We start from the raw sequence: 25,434 nt of genomic DNA, 5'->3' as shown, positions 1-25,434 counted from the left end.
TTGATTTTTTACAGAGAGGAAGGGAGAGGGATAGAGTCAGAAACATCGATGAGAGAGAAACACCGATCAGCTGCCTCCTGCACACTCCCCACTGGGGATGTGCCCGAAACCAAGGTACATGCCCTTGACAGGAATCGAACCTGGGACCCTTCAGTCCTCAGGCTGGCGCTCTATCCACTGAGCCAAACCGGCCAGGGCCAGTCTTAACTTTTTAAGGTATCTGATAACATCTGGGAGGACTGGGCACGAAAGGTACTACCAAGGATTTTGTTTCTGTGAGAAGAGGGCTTTTTTAGTAAAGGGAAGGTCTTTATATATAGAACTAGAGGCCTGGTGCACGAATTCGTACACAGGTGGGGTCCAGCTGGCCCGCCCAGATTGGGGCCGATCAGGGGTGGGGCCGGCTAAGGCAGTGGTCGGCCAACTGCGGCTCGAGAGCCACATGCGGCTCTTTGGCCCCTTGAGTGTGGCTCTTCCAAAAAACACCACGTGCGGGTGCGCACGTACAGTGCGATTGAAACTTTGTGGCACATATGCAGAAGTCGGTATTTTGTGGAAGAGCCACACTCAAGGGGCCAAAGAGCCACATGTGGCTCGAGAGCCAGTTTGCCAACTACTGGAAGGGGCCGCAGGTGGTTGGCCGGCTGGCCCCACTCCCTATCAGGCCGGTTGGCCAGCTGCAGTGGGCTGCAGTGGGCGTCATAGCTCCAGTCATTCTGGTGTTCTGGTTGCTGGGTTTTTATATATATACTAGAGGCCTGGTGCACAAAAAATTGTGCACTCGGGGGGTCCCTCAGCCTGGCCTGTGCCCTCTCGCAGTCTGGGACCCCTCAGGGGATGACCACCTGCTGGCTTAGGCCCGCTCCCTGGGGGATTGGGCCTAAGCTAGCAGTCAGACATCCCTCTGGCAGCTCGGGAGCCCTCAGGGGATGTCCACTTGCCAGTGGGGAGCACGCCTAAGCTGCAGTCGGACATCCTTAGCGCTGCTGAGGAGGCAGGAGAGGCTCCCACCACCACCGCTGTACTGGCAGCCGTCAGCCTGGCTTGCGGCTGAGCAGAGCTCCCCCTGTGGGAGCGCACTGACCACCAGGGGGCAGCTCCTGCATTGAGCATCTGCCCCCTGGTGGTCAGTGTGTGTCATAGTGACCAGTGATTCCCAGTCGCTCTGCTGTTAGGGTCAATTTGCATATTACCCTTTTATTATATAGGACAGAGGCCTGGTGCATGGGTGGGGGCCGGCTGGTTTGCCCTGAAGGGTGTTCTGGATCAGGGTGGGGGTCCCATTGGGGTGCCTGGCCAGCCTGGGTGAGGGGCTGAGGGCCGTTTTCAGGCTGGCCACACCCCCTTCAGGGAGGGGGGTCCTGCTGGGGTGCCTGGCCAGCCTGGGTGAGTGGCTAATGGCTGTTTGTAGGCTGGCCACAGCCCCTTCAGCGTAGGGGCTCCCCCTGGGGTCCCTGGCCAGCTTGGGTGAGGGGCTGATGGCTGTATGCAGACTGGCCACGGCCCCCAGCCACCCAACCTCCCAGTGGAGGCTGGCTGGAAGCAGGTATCTGGGCTTTATTTATCTTCTATAATTGAAACTTTGTTGCCATGAGCGGAGGCCACAGCCGGCTCAGGGCAGGTGGGAAGCTTGGCTTCCTCCATCGCCCGGGCAACCAAGCCTCCTGCTTGCTCCAGCTCCGTGGCTGCTAGCCGCCATCTTGGTTGGGTTAATTTGCATATAGTCGTTCTGATTGGCTGGTGGGCGTGGCTTGGGGAGCACAGTAAAGGTATGGTCAATTAGCATCTTTGTCTTTTATTAGTGTAGATAGATACAATTTATGAAAATCTTGAGAGCATTTTTTAGTTTAGTCCTTAGGTTGGTTAAACCTATTCTCTGGAGTTTCTAAATAGAAAAGTTTATCTTTGGTTTACTTTTTCTTCAGTTAGGATCAAATGAAGATCTATTCATATTCTATGGACATTATGAGAATAAAAACAAATTACAGTAGATGAACTGAGGTAATTCATATTTTACATTTATATAAAAGGGACAGCCATGGACATGTATAAGTAACCTACTCAAAATGACAGCTTTTGCAAATTATGTACAAAATAAGCATAGAATAGAAACTTTTTGTTAATTCTCACTTGAGGATTTTTTTTCCATTTCAGAGAGAGTGGAAGGGAGGGAGGGACAGAGAAAAAGAGACACACACACACACACACACACACACACACTGATTAGTTGCCTCCTGCACTTGCCTTGACCTGGGCTAGGGATCAAACCTGCAACCCAGGTAAGTGCCCTTGACCAGGAATCAAACATGCCACCTTTTGGTTTGGGGCTGACGCTATAATTACTGAGCGACACTGACCAGAGCTAAGACAGAAATTTTATTTGCGGTTCTCTTCTCACCTGATAGTCTACAAGTAGCTCAGGACCTTTGAAGTATCGAGAAGCAACTCGGACATTATATTCTTGGCCAGGATGGTAAAACTCAGCTAAACCCCAGTCTATTAGCCGTAGCTGAAAGAAAAAAAAGAGAATAAATCATAAGCAATTTTATCTTACAAGCTATTCCATACATTGCAGTGGTTCTCAACCTGTGGGCTGCGAACAATGAAAATACATCCTGCATATCAGATATTTACATTACGATTCATAACAGTAGCAAAATTACAGTTATGAAGTAGCAACGAAAACAATTTTATGGTTGGGGGTAACCACAACACGAGGAACTGTTAAAGGGTCGCGGCATTAGGAAAGTTGAGAACCACTGCTACATTGCCTTTAGGGTACTCTTAAAAACTAGAGGCCCGGTGCACAACATTCATGCATAGTGCGGTCCCTAGGCCCGGCTGGCGATTGAAGTGCGAGGGTCTGGCGTGGAAGGGCAGGTCCCAGCTGACCTTTCGGTCCTGGGCAGCACCTGGGCCACCAGGCCCCTGTGCGCCCTCCTCAACCTGAGTCACGGTGCCCAAATCCCTACGCGAAGATGCAGTGAGCATGCCCAGACGCCGTGGGCCGGGGCGCAGCGTGGGCCTCTGGGCCGCCCAGTGGTGCCACACAGAAGCTGGGTGGGCAGTGCGCTCTCCTCTGGCCGGCCTCGCAGACTGGCTCCTGCGCGAACCCATGGGGAGCCTGATTGGCCTCTGCGGCCCGGCTCACCAGGAAGAGGCTACACGGGTGCAGGGCGGGCTTCTCATGGGTGCCCAGAACCTGAGTGCGGGGACTTCCCCGGTGCCCGAGCCCTGGCATCCCAGGGGTGTGTAGCAGGGGGAGTTCAAGCAAGCTTAGCGAACACCCCGCATTCTCACTGCACCTCTGTCAACCCTGCCCCCAGGTAGCTGGCGAGAGGTCTAAGCCCCCCGCCCAGGTGCCACAGGAGGTTGGTTGCTGCCACCCACCCCCCAGTTCCCCGTCCCAACCCAGGGCCCTGCCCTGATTGGGTGATGGGGGCCTGCGGCAGCTCCTGTGTTAAGCATCTGCCCCTTGGTGGTCAGTGCACGTCATTGTGACTGGTTGTTCCATTGTAACGGCCAGTTAGGCTTTTATATACATAGACGAGAGGCCCTGTGCACGAAATTCGTGCACTTGGGGGGTGGGGTCGTCCCTCAGCCCGGCCTGCACCCTCTCACGGTCCGGGAGCCCTTGCCACTGCCGCTGCGCTCACCAGCCATGAGCCCGGCTTCTGGCTGAGTGGTGCTCCCCTTGTGAGAATGCACTGCCCACCAGGGGGCAGCTCTTGAATTGAGCGTCTGCCCCCTGGTGGTCAGTAAGCATCATAGTGATTGGTCAATCGCCGTTTGGTCAATTTACATATTAGCCTTTTATTATATACGAAGATACCAGCCATGTAACTTTAAATTAAAACCCCTTCAGTGACTACCTATTATACGGGGGGTGGGTGGAAGGGGGAACGTCAAAAGTAGATTTACAGTTTTCATATGGAAAAATATAATACAAGAATAAATAATACAGGAATAAACTGTGATTCACATACCCACAACTGTAAACCTAGTTTTGCCAACCCCTGTATTTAAGATGAAAATCGAACTTTTTGGAAAACCCTGTTTAGCTTGACAGATAGTTTTCATGACTTAATTCTTGTGCTCCAGGGAGACCCACTGAAAGACAATTTCATTTTGTGGCTTCTGCAAATTTCTTAAACTGCTCAGCTGAGTAGAATGTCTAGGCTTTTCCTAGACTCCTATTGGTTAAGTTAGGTCCTCACTGAAGTCTTTTCTAATTATCAAGTACAACCAACCATTGCCTTTAGTCCCTCCCTAAACCTCAGATATACTGCTTTAATAGAACCCACAAATCTTTAAAAATATTTTACTTTATTTTTTTTTGGGGGGGGGGAGAGAAAAAGAGGGAGAGAAGGGGAGGGAGAAATTTGTTTTCCACTTATTTATGCATTCATTGGTTGCTTCTTTTATGTGCTATGACTGGGGATCAAACCCGCAACCTTGACACATCAGGATGATGCTCTAACATCAGTGGTCGGCCAACTCATTAGTCAACAGAGCCAAATATCAACAGTAAGTACAACGACTGAAATTTCTTTTGAGAGCCAAATTTTTTAAACTTAAACTAGTGAATGAAGTAAGAGAAAAGCCGCACAAAATGGCCTTTTACCAAAATGTATCCTGAAAGTGGAAAAAGTACTAGCACAGTCAAGAGGCAATCTTATTTTCCCATTGTGTAAAACATAAGCATGATTTGAATTGTGGGTACTAGAGTGTGACTAATTTGTCACTGTTAACTAGGTACAGTGTCTTCATTGTTTTGGTGAACAAAGGGAATTACAACAAAAGGTACGAAAGTATATATATATTTAAAAAATATATATTTTATTGATTTTTTTTTTTTAACAGAGAGGAAAGGAGAGGGATAGAGAGTTAGAAACATCGATGAGAGAGAAACATCAATCAGCTGCCTCCTGCACGCCCCGTACTGGGGATGTGCCCGCAACCGAGGTACATGCCTGTGACCGGGAATCGAACCTGGGACCCTTCAGTCTGCAGGCCGACGCTCTATCCACTGAGCCAAGCCAGTCAGGGCGAAAGTATAATTATTTTTACAGTCTTTCTCTCCAACCCCTTAAAAAAAGTGCTTCAGAGCTATCCCTGAGCTTCTTTTTTTTTTTTTTTAAAGCAACAAGTACTCCCAGATGAGTATTTCTAGCCCCATGGCTTCACACACAGCATATCAGCATTTCTTACTTATACTCTCTAGCTCAGCAGTCGCCAACTGGTGGTCCACAGACCACTCATGAGGTCCCAAAGGTTGGTGACCACTCCTCTAGCCCATGTTTTCTACCAGCCATCTCTGCCTCTCTGATCACCTAGCAAACATCTCAGAGCTAAACCTAATCATTCCCTTTCTCCCACAGCCTCTGCCTTGTCAGTTAAAGGTAATTCCATTCACCCTATCATTCAGGCCAAAAACACTTCACCCTGGACTCTTGTCTCCCTTACACTCAACATCTATCTAATCTGTCAACAAATCTTGTTGGATCATATTCTGACCATCATCATCACTTCCACTGCTACTGCCCTGGTTCATGCCACCACCATCTCTTGTCTGATGTACTGCAGTAGCCTCTTCTCCTAACTTGTCAAGCTGCTTTCACTCTTGCCCTCTATTCTCTACACAGCAACCAGAATGATCCCTTTTATTATTTTTTTAAAAGTATATCTATTTTAAAAAAATATATATTTTATTGATTTTTCACAGAGAGGAAGGGAAAGGGATAGAGAGTTAGAAACATCGATGAGAGAGAAACATCGATCAGCTGCCTCCTGCACGCCTCCCACTGGGGATGTGCCTGCAACCAAGGTACATGCCCTTGACTGGAATCGAACCCGGGACCCTTCAGTCCGCAGGCTGATGATCTATCCACTGAGCCACACCGGTTAGGGCTAGAAGTATATCTTTATTGATTTCAGAGAGGATGGGAGAGGGAGAGATAAGAAACATCGATGAGAGAGAATCATTGATTGGCTGCCTCCTGCACACCCCTTACTGGGGATCGAGCCCACAACCTGGGCATATGCCCTTGGCCAGAATTGAACCTGGGACCCTTCAGTCCACAGGCCGATGCTCTATCCACTGAGCCAAACTGGCTACGGCCAGAATGATCCCTTTTAAATGCTTTATATTTTTAAAATTATTATAAATTTATAGTAAGTTGCGAATTCTGTGTACCCTTCACCCAACTTTACATTTCCTAATGGTACAACTCAAAACCAGGAAACTGACATTGGCACAGTCCACAGACAGACCTCATTATTCACTAGTTTTACATGCTGGTGTGTGTGTGTGTGTATAGTTCTATGTAACTTTATCATGTGTAGATTCGGGTAACTCCTACCATAAGATACAGAACTATTCCATCATCACAGATGTCCCTTTTGCTATTACTTTTCCACTTTCTAACCCCTGTCAACCCCTATTCTCTAGCTCTATGACTTTGAGAATGTATTATAAATGGAAAAAATCAGCACAACTTTTTTCCCCCCACTCAGCATGAGATCCAATCAAGTTGTTGCATTATCAGTAATAGTTCATTCCTTTTTATTCCTGAGTAATACTATTCAGTAATAACACTACATGATATAGATATACCTGTTGGATTAAACATTCACTCACTGAAGGACATTTGCCTCCCAATTTTCTTTTTTTTAAAAAACAGTCTTTTTAAATTAATAAAGAGGGAAAGACAGAAACATTGATATGAGAGAAACACATCAATTGACTGACTCCTGCATGTGCCCTGACCAGGGCCCAGGAGAAGCCTGCAACCAAGCTACCTGCCCTTGACCGGAATCGAACCCGGGACCCTTCGGGCTACAGGCCGATGCTCTATCCATTGAGCCAAACCAGCTAGGGCCTAATTTTCAACTATTAGGAATAAAGCTGCATTCATATACAGGTTTTTGTGCAGACCTAAGGTTTGGTTTCTCTGGAATAAATGTCACTGCTGGATTGTTTGGTAAGCATGTTTGTTTACACACAGCATATTTGTATTTGTAATATGTCTTTTTTATTTGTAATGTCTTTTCTTTAAAATTGATTTTAGAGAGAATTGAAGGGAAAGAGAAATATCGATGTGAGAGAGAAAATATTGGGGACTAGAAACACAAACTGGGCATGTGCCCTGACCTGGAATTGAACCGGTAACCTTCTAGTGAACGGGATGATGCTCAACCAACTGACCCACTCCAGCTGGCGCTGTTTGTTTAGCTTTTAAAGAAACCAACAAACTATAAAACAATAGGCTGGCATTTTCCAAAATGGCTGTGCCACTTTACATTCCCACCAACAATGTATGAGAGATTGAATTTTTGTGCATCCTTGCCAGCATTTGGTATTGCGCTGTTTTTCAAATTGTTCTAATAGATGTGTAGTAAACTTTAAAAATGCCAAGTGAGAGCTTGTCCACCCTTTCCACAAACCCTGCAAAAGCTCTGCATCTTTAGAGAAAAGTTCTGACAATATTTAAGGTTTTACATGACCTGGCTTTCTTTACCTCTCTCATCCCACTCCCACTCCCCATCCCTGTCTCCACTGTATATCCTTGCCACTGTTCCAACAAGCCAGGCACATTTTTGCCTCAGAACTTTGCATCCTCTACCTGGGACATATTTCTTCCTAAGGTTGCATGGCTGATGCCCTCAAGTGTTCTCTAAATATGTCAACTTCCCAATGAAATCTTCCCTTTACCCCTTATTTAAAACCACAACATCCCCTGCTCTTTCCTATTCCTGACTTATTGCTCTTCCACATCACTTTTAACTTTCTGGCCTCACAGCATACCCGCAAAGGCAAGCTCCTTATGGACAAGAATTTTTTACTATCTGCTTCAAGCATATATCCCCTGCCTCTAGAACAATACCATGCATAGTGTGTATCTAAAAAAATTTTAGTTGAATGAACAAATCCTGTACATCTCCAAAGTCTACAACAGAGAGTCATCACTACCTACAAAAGGTACGCTTGGTTATCTTACAAAACTGAAATATTATAAAGCATGAGTTCAGTAGAACTCTCATTAATAGCACTTGTACTTGCTAAATATTTCATCTATTTCACAACTGTGCACACTTAATTCTCACATTAACCTAGTGGCATGCAGAGCAAATATTATTATACCTGTTATACAGGTAAGAGAGAGGAAGCAAACAAGAAAGGAGTTTCCCAGATACTAGTTATTCAATAAATAAAACCAGAAGTCGGGTTCCATGCCCAAAACTGATTTGCCCACTATTCTAATGTTTCCTTCTTCTTTTTTTTTTAAACATATTTTATTGATTTTTTACAGAGAGGAAGAGAGGGATAGAGAGTTAGAAACATCGATGAGAGAGAAACATCAATCAGCTGCCTCCTGTACACCTCCTACTGGGAATGTGCCGGCAACTAAGGTACATGCCCTTGACCGGAATCGAACCTGGGACTCTTGAGTCCGCAGGCCCACGCTCTATCCACTGAGCCAAACCGGTTAGGGAAAATGTTTCCTTCTTGACAGTATTCTTTTTGTTGTTGTTAATCCTCACCTGAGGATATTTTTTTCATTGTTTTTTTTTAGAGAGTGGAAGGGGAAGGGAGTGGGAGAGAGACAGGAGAGGGAGAGAGACACAGAGAAAACATCAATGTGAGAGAGACATATCAATTGGTTGCCTCCCGCATGCTTCCAGACTGGTGCCAGGAATGGAACCTGCAACCCAGGTACGTGCCCATGACCAAGAATTGAACCTGTGACCCTTTAGTGCAGGAGCTGATGCTCTATCCACTGGACCACATTGGCCAGGGCATCCTTCTTGATAGTATCATTAGGAATATGAATAAAGGTTTAAACATTCTTGCCCTGACTGGTTTGGCTCAGTGGATGGAGTGTCGGCCTGTGGACTGGAAGGTCCCGGGTTTGATTCCGGTCGGGGGCATGTGCCTTGGTTGCAGGCACATCCCCAGTAGGAGGTGTGCAGGGGGCAGCTGATCGATGTTTCTCTCTCATCGATGTTTCTGACTCTCTGTCTCTCTCCCTTCCTCTCTGTAAAAAATCAATAAAATATATTTTAAAAAAAAAAGGTTTAAACATTCTGATTAGTTAATTTATTCATTCACCAAATATGTGTCAAGTGCCTAATAGGTACCAGGGACTGTAACAGATGCTAGGGATAAAGTGTTGAAGATGGGCTGTTCACTCTATCAGGCAGGAAAAGATTTGTCAGTCTATCACATTACCTTTCTGTGCTCATGATCAATCATGACATTATGGGGCTTCACATCTCTGTGCATAATTCCCATGCTATGACAATAATCCAGGGCCTGTAAGAGAAATAGGTAAAAACAAAAACAAAAGCTTGCATATGAGTGATTTTCTAGTTAAAGCTTTTTACTTTTCCTCTATAGTTTTCTTTCTAGTCTCAAAACACCCCTGGGAGTCAGGGTTAGGACAATCACTCTGACAGCTATTTCTCAGACTTGCTCAAGATCCTAAAATCAAACTCATGGCCTCTGAACTTCAAGTTCTGTTCTTACACTGTTGTTACAACATCCTTTCTCTTCAAAAAGACCCAAAGTGACACCAATTGCATCACTTCCAATTTTTCTCCCTTATATAAAGCCTGGATTATTTTCATAAGCATAGGCCCCTCAAAAGAAGAAAACTGATCTATACTACAAAGTGTTCTTCAAAGAACAATAATTCTTTATCAGCTAAGTGTTTACAGTAGAGGTCCATGGCCCATATATTGCTTGATGCCTGTTTTTGTGAATGTTTATTTTACTGGAACACAGCCACACCTATTTGCATGTTGTCTGTAGCCGCTTTCGTACGACAACAGAGCTGAGTAGCTTGAGAAAGACCCTATGGAACACAAAGCCAAAATTTTTATTGTTTATCCCTGTACTGATGCTTGCCAACTCCTGTTTTATGACATCAAATCTAATTTGAAAACCATGTCCAAACTCAAACTAAGGTGAACTGAGTGGTACAACCTTTGGGATTTGCTAATCCTGGCTTTTAGATCAGCTGATGTCATTGGCCAAATTCTTGTCCTTTTTAAAGGGCAACTTGAGTTCCTATGGTTCCTAGGACTAGTCAAGCATATCCTTAACTTCATGAAGTCCTGCTTGCCACAAGACTGCATGAGCCAATGGGAAGATCAAATATCTCTACTGGCATAGTCTCTTCAAGGTACTTCTAAGGTTCAAATAAAGGCTTTACATCAACCCTCATTTCATAAGAAACTTTAGCCAACTCTTAGCAATTTTCTCATATATAAAGTTGATCTTGTGACTACTAGGAGGAAGATAATTTGGTGATCCCACTTTAGAAGTCAAAGTCCACTCTAAATCAGCAATCTCTAAGCAGTGATTTATGTAATCTTAAAACAACGACCCTTTGACAGCTGAGGAAGTTTCTTGTTTTACTTGTTCAATTTTAAGTGAAATAGAGTATACCAGAAGCCAACACATCTGGAGATATTTTTACAAGTTTGAACAATTTAACTGTTAACTTTCATAAGAGCAAAATTGAGATTACAAATATTTATGGGGCCCCAGCTCTCTTCTAAATACTCTTTTCAAACCATTCTAAATTATATTCCTACTAGACCCTATTCCATACCCCTTACATTAGCAGAAGAGTTCTGATGCTATTAACTTATTAAAAACTTACATGAAAAGGCCCCTTCTTTCAACATATTTTAAAAGTTAATTCACTAGCTTTTCTATAGTCATTTGAGTTATTTAACAAAGGTAAGATCAATCTAAAAGTATTTAGTATTCAAAGTTCCCTTACCTTCAGAATCTCATACATGTAAAACCGAATATCATAGTCTGTTAACGTCTGGTATAATTGCTGTTAAAGACAAATGCAACATTTGAGCCATGAAATACTGCTAATGGAAGGCAGTTTCTCATCTTCATTTGTAGTAATTCAAACCAAGACTTGGCTCATTTGCCATCATTCCAAGATCTGTATCTACACCAGTCTCTACTTCTTCAACATAACATTCCCTTTAAAGAGATACGCTGAGTCTTTAACTGTATATGCAAAAGTCAAGAATTACTTAACTTGTATTTCTGAAGCTAAAATTCACTGTTGGGAATATACCAGTTTATCTATAAATAAACTGTAAGTAATATGCACTGATATACATTTGCAATCAAGTTTGCTTTTCATTTACCTCCAGACCTTCTCAAAAAAGGCATTTTGGCAAATACACAGCCTCCTTAGTAGGAAACTACCTCATCTGCAGATCACCAGTGAGTATGCAGATGGCTCGCTGCCAAATCTGTCAAGCCAATTTAACAGAATTATTCCTCTCCCAATTTGAAATAAACTCTGAACAACTGTTATGTATCCTTTCCAGCTTCCAAAGAGTTATGGTCTTTAAAAAAACAAAAAAACAACAAATGCACATGTCATTAAATGGTTAGTGACGTCATCTGACGTTTTCTTTGAAGTTATTGCTCTGTTTCTAAAACAGTTCCTTTTTTCCTTATTTCAGCAAAAGAATTCACCCATTTATTGATATCTAAAATTCTTCATACTGAATTGGTTCAAAGGCGAGTCAAATACCTTACAACTTGAAACTGAACAGAGTGTCGATATTTTTTTTTTTGTACTAGAATTGAGAATTGTTTGAAGTAGGCTGCTGGATGGGCGGGAAGTCAGAGATCAGTTGTAGAGGTATGTGTCGTAGCAGAATTTACACCACCCTAACCCAGAGGAATCCTAAGTTATAAGAAGACTTTGCTTTTCATACACAATACATTCCTCCTTGAACACTGCCATTTCAAAGTAAAATGCCCACGGACAGATCCTGACTGAACATGTGTTATTGCTTTCATTACGTTTGACATCAGGAAAAACTGTTAAATGAATGGTAAAGGTGGTGAAAAGTAAATGTATTTGGTTATTAAAGAGAGCACACAACAAATAAAAGTGTAAAATGCCAAGATGTGGAAAGTGGCAGTTTGTACAGCAGTATTTCTATCTTATAATTTAACACTGTGAAGATGAAAAGCTCTTTTAAGCAAGTTGGAAGGAAGTTCTTCTAATACTAATATCCCTAAAAGGCTTTCTATGTAGTCTGAAAACCCAACAGCTTGAAAAGATTGGTTATATATTATACCTTGAAGTCTGTGTTGTTTACATGTTCAAAAACCAAGGCAGGAGTTCGTGACTAGGGAAAAGAAAAAGAAAACACACATTAGCAAAAGCCCTGGCAGCTTTAATGAGCACAATGTTTGCGGATGCTACGTGGTGAATTTGGCAGTCCTCGCCTCAGTAGTAGGAATCCCTCTATTGCTACAAGCCCTCCCCCCTCTCTGATCACCACACTTAGGTCATTTTTGGGATGGATTTCAAACAGAAGACATGGAGCTGAAGTCTCACCAGGCTCTAGGCAGCCCGACAATGCGCCCATCGCCCATCGGCATCGGACCTGAGTTTGCAAAATGGATTAACACATTTCAGTTTCCAGTGCTATCAGTCTCTTATCCTAGAAGAATAAGAAATAGTCTGTGGGTGGAGGTCTCTTTGAAAGAAAGACCCAAACTAGTTAAATGCTATAACTGATTAAGCACTTTTAAAGCAGGACTTAACAGTAGAGGGGGGAACAGAGAGAGGCCAGCTGTGCTCTGAGTCAAACACCACCTCAGCCCTGGTGGGCCTTGCCAGCACATACTATACTTACCACAGGGTCTTTTACAATGTCTGCCAGTGTGATGATGTTGGGACCGCCTCGCAAATTCTCCAAAATCTTTATTTCACGCTTAATTTTCTTCTTCTTTACTGGCTGAAAGAGTAAAAGTTCGTACATCAGTGAAATAAAGTATTTCAGGATATTTCAATAGATAATCTAATACATACATATTTATGAGCTCCTTGAAAGAAGGAAATGTGTCGGATTCATCTCTGAATCCCCTTCTCCTAGCCCTATGACAGGCATTCTGTGGGTTACTTAGCAAATGTTGAATTGAAAGAAAAAAGATTTCCATTCCAAAGATTAGACCTTTGCAGAATTAGCATTTAATTCCAATCATCAGTCTTAAAATGTTAACTCTTTACAACTATACAAACTAGGATTATAAATGGTAATACTAATACTATAAATGGTAATCTTGAAAAATCTTTTTACCAATTAGAATGAAACAGACTTTTTCTATTCCTTCTTCTAAGTCTATAAATAAACACCCAACAGAGATTAGGGGAACAGTACCAACATCAAGAAAGGCCAAACCATCTTTGTGCAGCATAAACTTGTGGGTTAAATGTGGGCTTTGGAGTAAAAAATGCCTAATGTAAATCCTACTTTCATGACCTGCTGGCTGTATGCCTATGGGTAAGTTACATGACCGCTCTAAGCCTTCACCTGGGAAAAATGATCAACAAGAGTACTTATCTCATAAGATTGTTATAAGAATCAAGTGAAGTATATGAGATCTCAGAATATTACTGGGATAGTATCTAGCTAGCCTTATGACCAGTATTCCTATAAATGAACTCATCTCTCTATTCTAAAAAGACCACTCTGCAGAGTCTCTTAATATACTTCCATATTCTTTTGTCCTCACTCATCATTTCCACATCTGCTCTGGGACAGAATCTTTTTCATTTTTCTGAGGAGGGCTTTGGTCCAACTGCACCACCTCCACAAAGCCTTCCTCATAAGTAGTATAAAACAGTGCTGGTCCAAAAGAAATATAATGCAAACCACATGTGTATTCTAAATGTTCTAGTACCCATGTTAAAAAAAGATAAAGAAACAGCCCAGCCGATGTAGCTCAGCGGTTGAGCACTGACCCAGGAACCAAGAAGCTGCCGGTTCAATTCCAGGTCAGAGCACATGTCCAGGTTGCAGGCTCAATTCCCTGTGTATGTGTGTGTGGGGATGAGGGGGGAGGCGAGCAGGATTGATGATGTTTCTCTCTCATCAATGTTTCTATCCCTCTCCCTTCCTCTCTTTCTAAAAAGCAATAAAAACATATTTAAAAAAAAATACAGACAAAATTAATTTTAATAAAATATTTAACAAAATATATTCAAAATCTTATTTTAACATGTAAATCAATATAAAAAATTACTAATGAGCAGTATAGATATATTTATTTTACTAAGCCTTTGAAATCTAGTATATTTTATCCTTATAGCATATTTCAGTTTGGACCAGCCATACTTAAAATGCTCAATAGCCACATGTGACCCGTGCCTGCTGTACTGACCTGCAGCTCTTTCCCAGGGTGTCAGTCACCTCAGATTACTGACATACTGCATACAATTCTCAGAAATTATTTTAAGCATATATAAACTCTTCATTACTAAGATCAGTGGTTATTCAACTTTGATGATCCATAACCTGGATTTTTTAATACACAGATTCCCAGGATCCACCTACATCTGCTGAATCCGAATCTATAGAGTGTTGTTTTTTTTTTAAAAACTAAGCCAACATTTAAAAATCAGGAGAATTCACATATGTATATAAATCTTTATAGTTTCTTTCTGCAAAGGAGTATCAAGCAATGCTGGTCTTGCACTACTACAGCACCCATCACTCACCTCCTCTAATGGGCATTTGCATCAGACTAGCTGCATGTCATCTGCCTGACCTCTAAAGGCCTGCATTTGTGACTCCTCATCCTTACACTGTAGAGGTAACAATTTATTGAAAACAAAAGCATCAAATAGAATTAAAAACAGAGGAAATCAGTATTAGGAAATCAAATCAGTATTAGGCTTAGAGAGAGGACTGAACCTTTAGGCCCTTCCTCTGCCACAATATAGCTGTATGACTGGAGCCAATCACTTCTCTTGCTTTAGTTTTCTGATCTGTCAAATGAAGATAATCTCTATTGATTTCAGATAGCAAAATAAAATAAAGTGTTAAAGTACTCCAAACGCCCTTTCAAATGCTACTTTAAAAAAGGCATCACTATTACTTAAAACAAATCTAAATTCCAAATACCTCTGAAATTACAATCTCTCTTTTTTTTTACTCACCTTGAGAATTTTAACAACAACTTTTTCATTATTTGTGATGTTGATGGCTTCAAATACTTCACTATATTTACCCCGGCCTAATTTTCGAACCAGCTGGTAGTCATCTTGATTTCTGTAAACAAAGAGTCAAAATCACAATGATTTTAAAAGTTCAACTTATCAAGCATTAATTCAGCTTATAAAATTTATTACCAGTAAGAGTAAAAGAAATATGAGGTATCCTATAGAATAAAGAGCTAATATGCTAATTAGACCAGATGGTGGAATGACCTTTGGGAACGACCAGTGGGTGGGGGGACGGGGCCGAGGTGGCAGCTGGGGCTGCTGCGAGGGCCAAGCCCTTTGCACCATTTTTCATGCATCAGGCCTCTAGTTTCAAATAATTCCCAAATCATTTTCTTTATTTTAATTGGGCCAATTGAAAATGGGCGCGTTCCAAATCCTTTCAATTATTCTTTCAAACCTGAAATTGTTTACATCTATATTGGCATAGGACACATAGCTAGCTTGTATTAGGATTTATTATACATGCTTGCCTATAACAACAGCCCTAACTGGTTTGGCTTAGTGGATAGAGCGTCAGCCTGCGGACTCAAGGGTCCCAGGTTTGAGTCCGGTCAAGGGCATGTACCTTGGTTGCGGGCACATCCCCAGTAGGGAGCGTGCAGGAGGCAGCTGATCGATGTTTCTCTCTCATCGATGTTTCTAACTCTCTATCCCTCTCCCTTCCTCTCTGTAAAAAAAAATCAATAAAATATATTTAAAAAACAAACAAACAAACAAACAAACAAACAACAAAAGCTTTCCCTTGGAGATAATTTTTACATATTCCAGTCTCCTAGTGCCTGGCCCACTGCTGGCACTTAGCAGGAAGTAAATACACATTACAAGAATATTTCAATTCAGCCACATTTTGGGAGCAGCCTATTTTGAATGGGCTTCTTTGTAGGTAAGTGGCTTTCAAATATATAGGCTTGACCTCCCAATTGTTCTCCCAGGCAAGACCTGAGGACAGTCCATATAATGGAGTTTTGCAAACTATATTATAGATCATGAACCATAGTTAGGGGGTCCCTTCCTCTATTTTACCCATATTTATTTCATGACCACTAAACAATATCAGAGGTAAAAAAAAAACCACAACAAAAACGCTAACATTTTCTCTCTGCCTCTGCTTACAATTTAGAACACTTTGCTCTAAAGAATGACACAGTCCTTTTAGTAATGTCTACATTCTATTTATTCCTGCTGGAGACACTGAGAATCTAACATGTAACAAATCAGCCATTAATTTTCCTCAAGCAACTAAAAAGAAAGTGAATGAACAGAAAAGGAAAAAGGAAGTAAGGACAATGAACAACATAATAATCATGGCAGGGAAAGGGAGCTCTTAGTTCTGGTTGAGATCCCCTCCTGTGGGAAGGTAGCCTATATAATAAAAGGCTACTATGCAAATCAACTGAATGGTGGAACAACTGGTCGCTATGACGTGCGCTGACCACCGGGGGCATGGCGCAGAACATGGTGGGCATGAGCAGCAGGCGGCAGAGTGTGGAACATGGTGGGCCTTGGCCGTGGCAGGACGGTGGAGCAGGTGAGTGGGAGCGCCAGACTAAGGTGGGGCGCTGGTGACTGTCACTGAGGTGAGCCTCTGGTGGTTACTGAAAATTCTTTGCTCCCAGTACTCGCACCTGCTGCTGACGCTGGAGATGCTGCTCGCAACCGCTGCCGGGGCCCGGCGCCGGCCCTGATCACTTGGCACAGTCAGCTGGTGTGAGTGGCGGCTGCCGGCCCTGATCACCCCTGAGGGCTTCTCCAACTTCCCCTGCTCCTGAGGGGCGATCGGGGCAGCTGCTCACACCCACTGATGGCACCAGCCCCAATCGCTCCGCGCCATCAGCGGGTACAAGTGGGGCTGGCGGGAGTGGGGCTGCGGGCAGACAGGGGACCTGGGGCCGCTGTGGGAGGGGCCGGGCGCTGGTGCGGAGGATGGGCCAAGACCCACCCCTGTGCCCACTGCAGCCTCGCAGCCCACAGTTCCTTTCAAGGTGCACAAATTTGTGCCCTGGGCCCCTAGTAGAAAATAAAAGCAAGCATGTGAATAGGACCATACCAAAAACTCAATAGTGCTATTTTAGCAGAACTAAGTGCAGAGCACTAAATTTGAATAGAGTAGTTGAATTTCTGTAAAATGGAGAGGCATCCCTAGAGCCCAATGCCGGATATAAGGAGAATTGTTAGATTATCAATAACTAGACGCCCGATGCACGAAAAATTCGTGCAAGAGTAGGCCTTCCTTCCCCCAGCTGCTGGCACTGGCTTCCCTCTGGCACCCAGGACCCGGGCTTCCCTCCTCCAGCCACAGGCAGGCACCTGGGACCCAGGCTGGCTTCCCTCCGGCCCCAGTTTTGTCAGGAAGGACATCCGGAATGATGTCCGGTCTAATTAGCATATTACTCTTATTATTATAGATAACATTTACTGGTATTGCACCACTGGTTCTTGACAGTATATCTTTAAAGCACACTATGTCTCCTTGTGCAGAGGCAATGTACTTAACTGTTGAGATTCACAACCCAATCATGATTAAATACACCCACAATTTTCGGAGGGTATATTTATCCATTTACAGGCTATGGACATCACATGTGGATAGATATAAAATATAGCAAATGGAAGCTGTAGCTTTATGAGTTTTCAAATAGTTTTCTTTTGCATTTGAATGTCAAAAAGCTTTTTATCACAAAGTATGACCTGATGAATTAAACACATACCATGTTGGGACAAGAAATGCAAACATCCAAATGAGATTGCAGAGAGAATTAAGAGAGCAAATGCTGCTGTTCCGGCAGAGTGCAACTGTTCAAGATGGAATTTGGGCTGAATTCCATGTTACACATGTCTAGTCTTATAAGGGCAAGTGTTTAATTTTGATTCTCATTAGAAAGAGGACACCTTTCATTCTTCAGAATGATCATGGGACAACATTCTCTGACCTCAAAAACACTTTATGTAAGAGTTTAGTGTTTTCAAAATCTCTTGTTTTAATTCTCACCTAACCACAAAGCCCTTAGCTGAGGCAAGTTGATAGGTAACTCTTTGTTATCAGCTTTGTATACAGAATATATAAATCAAAGAGTAAGAAAAAGACTGAAATGATTCTTAAATGATAAGCTCATCAAAATTGTTAATTTGTCAAAGCAATACCTTGGTTCTTCATTGCAGAAGAAAACACAAATCGGACTTCAATCTTGAGGTTTACAAATGCTCAGCCAGAGAGGTTGCCTGACATAAATTACTCTACAAATCCATCAGTCAGCCCTTTGGGTGAATATAGTGAAATAAAAGGAAACAATTACCCCCATTCCACCACATGTGACTCGTAATCCCAGTACTCTCGGGGTCTGTGCGTATTAACATCTGTGTAAACTCTGGCCCTGCTTGGCACGGGTCCCGACATGTCAGACAGGTTGGCGAACAAAGCTGATCTTGATGTTTGGAGATCTGGCAGTCACTGTGTTCAGAGGCAGCTGTGGGGTGGGGTAAGACTTTGTTTCAGAACTGTTTTCTTCAAACTGCAGAAACAAAATGCACAAAGGCCAAGGAATTACTTTTTAAAAGCATACAGGAAGAAAAATCACCTTACAACAATGGCCTTAAATATAGTTCTGGCTCTCCTACCTGCTAAACCAATGAATATATCCGAACTGTGTCACAGTGTTTCCCTTAACACAGAACAAAACCAAACCTGTATCAGCCCTAATCCCTATCCTGAAAAGTAGTTCGTTACCTCCTCACCTAAAGTCTGGATAGCCTGGAAGGGAAACATGGCATTGAGGACAGACCCATCAGCATTACTACTATTTATACATTCTACAGAAAATGTTGGCAAGAACAGTACTTTCCTTTCAGCAGCTTTCTATAGCTCAAGTAGGGATGCTAAAAGGCTCTAGAGTGGTGACAAAGCCAAGAATATAAACCGCCAGTCTGACTCTAATATTTGATGAAATAAGGAAGGAAATAAAGACTGTTCTCACACATCAAATTTCAATGTCATTTTATATTAATCCAAATCATTTGGGGAACTTTATGTAATAATCAGTACATCCTTGATCACCATTTGAAATATATACTTTATTTCATTAAATTTAAAAATAAAATCAGTAATATCCTTTTTATTTACTTAATACAGGTGTAAGCTTAATAAAAACTGATAGTAAACATTAACATATATTGGATGAACTAATGCAAAATTTGAGAGAAAAATCTGTGAAATTTTAGAAATACAAACAAACTGGTAAACTAAGTTCCCTTTATGATATCTTCCCTGATTGTTCTGAGATTCCTATAGCATTTGTTGATTCCTGTTACTCTGCATTTAATTAAAAATGCATTGAGTCTCCAGAGGTCATAACCTGTGGACACATTACCACCTATGCAGTTTTCTGTCCAAGACTGCATAACTTCGATCTAATTACAAATAAACACTGGACAAACAGAAAATGAGGAAGATTCTATTAAAAGGGGTTGGGGGGGAGTGCCCAGCTGGTGTGGCTCAGTGGTTGAATGTCAACCCATGAACCAGGAGGTCACAGTTCGATTCTTTTTTTGTTGTTGTTAAAATATTTTTTTTCATTAATTTCAGAGAGGAAGGGAGAGGGAGATAGAAACATGAATGATGAGAGAGAATCATTTCTTGGCTGCTTCTTGCACACTCCCCACTGGGGATCTAGCCCACAACCCAGGCATGTGCCCTTGACCGGAATCAAACCTGGAACCCTTCAGTCCACAGGCTGACGCTCTATCCACTGAGCCAAACTGGTGAGGGCCACAGTTCGATTTTGGTCAGGGCACATGCCCGGGTTGTGGGCTTGATGTCTAGTTGGGGGTGTGCAGGAGGCAGCTGATTAATGACTGTCTCTCATCATTGATGTTTTTATCTCTCTCTCCCTCTCTACAAATAAACAAACAAATAAAACAAAACCCATAAACAAACAGAGGGATGGATATACCATGCTCTTAAAAAATGACCCTATCCTGTACTGGAGGGGAGGAGGGAGAGAGAAATGCTGTTAAAAAACAATACTATGGTCCTCAGCTGGTTTGGCTCAGTGGATAGAGCGTCAGCCTGTGGACTGAAGGGTCCCAGGTTCGATACCGGTCAAGGGCACATGCCTAGGTGGGCTCGATCCCCAGTGTGGGGTGTGCAGGATGCAGCCGATCAATGATTCTCTCTCATTACTGATTTCTCTCTCTCTCTCTCTCTCTCTCTCTCTCTCCCTTCTCCCTTCCCCTCTGAAATCAATAAAAATACATTTAAAACACACACACACTACTATGAAGATCGAATGACAAAACTGTAATTTAGATGGTAGACTGGGTATGCTCTTGTGTATACTTTCAGTGTCATATCTGTACTATCTTTTTTGTAAATTTGAAGTTACTTCCAAATAAAAGGTTAAAATAAAATCTGTATAAGGAAACTGTGGCCCAGAAAGAGGAAAATTGATCTATAGTCCCATAGCTACTTAATAGAAGAGCGAGGACCAGAAACCAAACTTTTGATTCTTGTGACAGTGATTTCTCTTGCCATCAATCATATACACTAATTAGATAACAATAGCTAACTCTGCAAGCATTCACTATGTGCTTTACGTGGATTTCATTTAATCCTCATCACACAAATGGTGAGAAAGTTATCATCATCCCCATTTTACAGATGAGGAAATTGAAGTAAAGAAAGGTTAAGTGACTTGCCAAAGGACACAGAGCTGGAGGAACTGACATTCAACCAGACTATAAAATAGGCATCACTGTAATTACATCATAGGTTTGTGGTGAGGATTCAATAACTTAATGAATACCAACTGTTTACAACTGTGCCTACTTGAGAGCTCTGAGACCCATTTATGACAACTATGTTTTTCCAATGTTGTATTTAAGCTGGAGCTTAGCAAGCATACACAAAGAAGATAAGCCAGAAAAGATGTCTCCTTGTACACATGGTTTAATGGCTTAAAGCTTTCAGAGGATGAGCAAGAGACTGGGGTGGGGATTAATGCTGTACTGGGAAATGTGACAACCAGTGATACTCCGGAGCCCCATGAGTATAAATTCAAATGGCCAAAAAACAACAAAATTGTTCAAATAATTATTAAAAAGTGAACCAAAACAGTCTTAAAAATTATTTCCAAGTATTTATTTCTTTGGTTTTATAAAACAACCAGATTATAGTAATCTATCTTTACCTAATATTGGTTAAGTGTAAAAAACACACACATCCTCCATACTAGCAAAAAAACAAAAACAAAAAAACCCACACAAACAAACCCAGAAAGCAGACACTTTTATTGTAATTTTGTTCTTCCCAAGAAACACGGTCCTTTGTGCTGTGGGAGTGCTGGCTTTTTTGTGTGGCTAGATGACTGCATTGACAAAAGTGAGGCACTAGGAAAATGGGTAAAGGTGTGAATGTGTGCACACCTGCAAACAGCTAAAGCAGTATAGGCAACAGCTGAAACCAACAGAAATACTGTACCCAGGTATTTATGACTTTTAATAAAATGATACTAAACTATTAAATTCTTAGCATCTTATCTGATAAAAACAATCTTTCTCTTCAGTCTCCATATGCAGTGGTTCTCAACCTTCCTAATGCCACAACCCTTTAATACAGTTCCTCATGTTGTGGTGACCCCCAATTTCATTGTTACAAATTGAACATAATTAAAGCATAGTGATTAATCACAAAAACAACATGTAATTATATATGTGTTTTCTGATGGTCTTAGGCGACCCTGTGAAAGGGTCATTTGACCCCCAAAGGGGTCGTGATCCACAGGTTGAGAACCGCTGCTTTATAGGCATCTGTTGATCGCAAAGCCTTAACTTCTGCTCTCAGCTTTAGAAGTTTGTAAAATCAACACAAATTTATTAACAGGGATTAGATGCAATAGGGTGATGAAACAGTAGAGTCCTGGTTTCAAATCCCTAATTGGCTACTGGGTTTCTTCCAGCGTTGGTTCATCACTTACAAAACCTGCCTAACTGCACTTGCTGACTGAAGAGAAGATCAAAGGAGATAGCTCCCAGAAAGGGCTCAGGAACACCAAACACATGTAAATTATTAAACTAGAGGCCCAGTGCACGGATTCATGCACTGGTGGGGTCGCAATCCAGGACCCGGGCTATGAGATGTAGTAGCGCATGAAGCGGCAGGCGGCTGGGGAGAAGCCTGAGCCCCGCTCCTGCTCATCCCAGCCCTGCTGCGATGGGAGAGGGTGGGAGAGGCTTGCGCTACCGCAGCTGCGCTTGCCAGCCATAAGCCTGGTGTCTGGCACCCTATTGGTCAGCTGAGCGGAGCTCCTGCTGTGGGAGCTCACTGACTATCAGGGGGCAGCTCCTGTGTTGAGTGTCTGCCCCTTGGTGGTCAGCGGGCATCATAGCGACCGGTTGCTTAGGGTTTTATATATAGAGATTATTACTATGCCACAGCTCCTCAGTGAAAACTAATAAGAAGAAACCTATCTTTAAAAAGCTAGTTTTCACCCTGGCCAGGTGGCTCAATTAGTTGGAGCACCATCCTGTGCACCAAGAGGTTGCAGATTCTATCCCTGATTGGGGCACATACCTGAGGTAACAGATCAATGTTTTTCACATCAATGTTTCTCTCTCTAAAAAAAAAATTTTTTAAAAGGCTACAGTCTTCATTTCTAGTTTTCTTTTCTTTAGTTTTCCATAAAATACAAAAATTATAGCAGCAGTGGTTAATTCCCAGCTTCTCAGGGCCAGCTCATGGGTGAACATGACATTACAAAATGAGACTTCATTTCTCCCTAGAAACCACCCGATTCATGTGAAAAATATTCCCCAACTCCCATTTACTAGCCTATGAATCACAACCACCCAGTCTTCTGCTGCTCTCTTAAAGCCTTGGCATTCTCTGTGATGAGCAGAGCAAGACTATTCACTAATGAAACTCTTGAGATTCTCAAGTACTTGTTTGACTGACCTTTGCAGCTTTGTGCCTCATTATTAGCTGGAACCTAATTTATGAACCAGTGGATTTGACTCTCCACTGGGAGGGCAACTATCTGTTTTACAGTGCCCCCCAAAAAACTTCACTTTACTGTCATGCATACCAAATAATTTGCTTATAGTAAGAGTCACTCACATGAATTTCAATGGTTGGCCTTCATTAAATATATGGGGAGAAGATAACAGGGTTCTTGAACTCTAGATAAATAAAATGGTGCAAAGAAGGAAGGTAATGAGATGGAGATAGAGTGGGGATGTGAAAAGATAGGAAAGAGAAGTCATCAAAGATAAACATTATTTTATTCAGAAATAGTATTTTGCTCATATCTCGGTAGATATGTATGTAGATTTACATGCAGCCTAACATGAAGGAAATACAAGGATAGCATACATTTCTCAATTATTACTTTGATTCTTCCATACATCCCTTCCTTTGTTCATCCCTTAAATATATGAGCATTTACTATGAAAAAGTACTATGTTAGGCCTTGGAAATAGAATAACGAGCAAGGCAGAACAGGGTGAGACACATATGCCTTTATCTGCAGACTAAGGATAATGGAAATTCATCAGAGTTTTAGGCAGAAAGGTGATTCATATACATTTTTGAAGTTTGTTCTGTCCAGGTATGGGACAGGCAGAGATTAGATTTAGGGACAGACAAAAAGGCTGCTAATAGTCACCTATGTGAGAGAATGGAAGACTGACCAATGGTGGTAGCAATGGAGATATGTGGACTAACGAGGAACAAAAATTTATGGTGTAAAAACAATATCTCTGGCCCTGGCTGGTATGGCTCAGTTGGTTGGAGCATCGTCTAGTGCACCAATGGGTCCTGGGTTTGATTTCCAATCAGGCCACATACCCAGGTTGTGGGTTCGGGGCATGTATGGGAGGCAACAGATCAATGTTTCTCTCTCACATTGATGCTTCTCTTTCTCTCTCTCCCTCCCTATCTCTAAAATAAACAACAACAAAAAAACACCTCTGGGTGGACTGGATAATGGGGTAAGGAGTGGGAGGTGAGTTTAGATTTCTGGCTAGATAGACTGCTGATGCTTCATGAAAATAGAAAACACCTTGGAAGTGAACTCACAAAGTCAAGTTTTGGACTTAAGGTGAAAATGGTTTTGAAACATTAAAAAGGATACTGAACTGGAACTTAGATATTACAAGACTGGAGCTGAAAAAGCGTCTCAGCTTTAAATTATCTAACCCTCCCCAGCAATTCCATGAGACAGGCATTTCTTTCCCCAACCTACTGGTAAGTAAGCTCAGTAGCTTGATAGAATATCCCGTAAAAATGGGATCAAATCCAAGTTGGCTTACCTCCCAAGGTTCAATTCTTTTCATGCCTATATAGAACTTATCACATTCTAAACCTTTTATACAAATCTTAATTTCTCTATTAGACCCGTAGGTCCCTGAAGTCAAGATCCATGTCTAATTTACCTTGTTACTTTACAGTAGCCAGCTGGGCTTGATTTATTTAAAAAGTAAAATGACGACAGGCTGGTGTTGTTCAGTGGTTGAGCATCGACCTATGAACCAGGAATTCATGGTTCAATTCCCAGTCAGGGCACATTTCCGGGTTGCTGGCTTAATCCCCAGTGTGGGGCAGGCAGGAGGCAGCCAATCAATGATTCTCTCTTATCACTGATGTTTCTATCTCTCTCCCCCTCCCTTACTCTCTGAAATCAATAAAAATATATTTAAGGAAAAAGAAAAAGCAGTTGCCTCCAAAAGGCAGGGTGCCCCAAACACTTCTGATCATCTGGTGCACAGCTAGGGGGAACTAAAAGACCAACTCAAGGGTTCTTGAGAAATTGCTCCCTTTGCTCTCTCTCCCTCCCAATATTATAGCTTCTTCTCCTAAAGAACAGGGCCACAATTAAAATTTGCCCCCACCTCAATAATTAAGAGAATACTGGAGAAACTTTATTTTAGCAATTTTTTAAATAGTTATTTGGAAGTTTGGAGAAGTGCCTAAGTCCTGGATACTCTGAAGGTCAATTCTCCTACTTACTGTTCATAAAACATGTACCATATACCTTAAGAAAATCTAACATACCACTATTTCTATCTAAAAAGCCACCAGATTAATTCTGAAGACATGGCTAACTTTTGTTTGTTCAATGTTTAACCTAACAGAAGCCAATTATAATCAACTATGAAATATTATCTTGTCAACAACATTTTCCCTACTGAAGTCAGACCACACCTATAACCAATTACATGGCTCTGCTTGACCTATCTATCCTATATAATAAAAGGCTAATATGCAAATTGTCCCCTCAACCGGGAGTTTGACCAGGGGCAGGGCCAGCCAAACGCCCACAGCCCGTCCCCTTAGCCGGCCTGATCAGCCCCCAATTGGGGTGGGCTGGCCAAATCC

General features: G+C 42.2%; 1 protein-coding gene across 11 annotated transcripts in view; it reads right to left on the bottom strand.

Moving 5' to 3' along the window:
• The window catches only part of CSNK2A1 (casein kinase 2 alpha 1), a 65,690-nt gene that overhangs the window by 16,277 nt on the left and 23,979 nt on the right, over positions 1-25,434 (bottom strand). For 5 of the 11 annotated variants that reach the window (XR_002829451.1, XM_006089374.3, XM_006089373.3 and 2 more), the window contains exons 2-8: positions 18,362-18,577; positions 15,003-15,114; positions 12,697-12,798; positions 12,133-12,183; positions 10,794-10,853; positions 9,233-9,316; positions 2,399-2,509 (exon numbers count right to left, since the gene is read on the bottom strand). Coding sequence is in view for 10 of the 11 variants with exons in the window: in XM_006089374.3 (XP_006089436.1) it covers positions 2,399-2,509; positions 9,233-9,316; positions 10,794-10,853; positions 12,133-12,183; positions 12,697-12,798; positions 15,003-15,114; positions 18,362-18,462 (621 nt within the window). In the remaining variant the exon portion in view is untranslated. Of the gene's footprint in view, positions 1-2,398; positions 2,510-9,232; positions 9,317-10,793; positions 10,854-12,132; positions 12,184-12,395; positions 12,502-12,696; positions 12,799-14,757; positions 14,852-15,002; positions 15,115-18,209; positions 18,229-18,361; positions 18,578-23,175; positions 23,238-24,491; positions 24,556-25,434 lie in introns of those variants that run through there. The other 6 variants (XM_023754347.1, XM_014456422.2, XM_023754344.1 and 3 more) reach the window with 6 other exon arrangements.

The sequence above is a fragment of the Myotis lucifugus genome, unplaced genomic scaffold (assembly GCF_000147115.1).
Source record: "Myotis lucifugus unplaced genomic scaffold, Myoluc2.0 scaffold_60, whole genome shotgun sequence".
Lineage (NCBI taxonomy): Eukaryota > Metazoa > Chordata > Mammalia > Chiroptera > Vespertilionidae > Myotis > Myotis lucifugus.
This window is presented reverse-complemented; position numbering and strand designations above follow the sequence as displayed.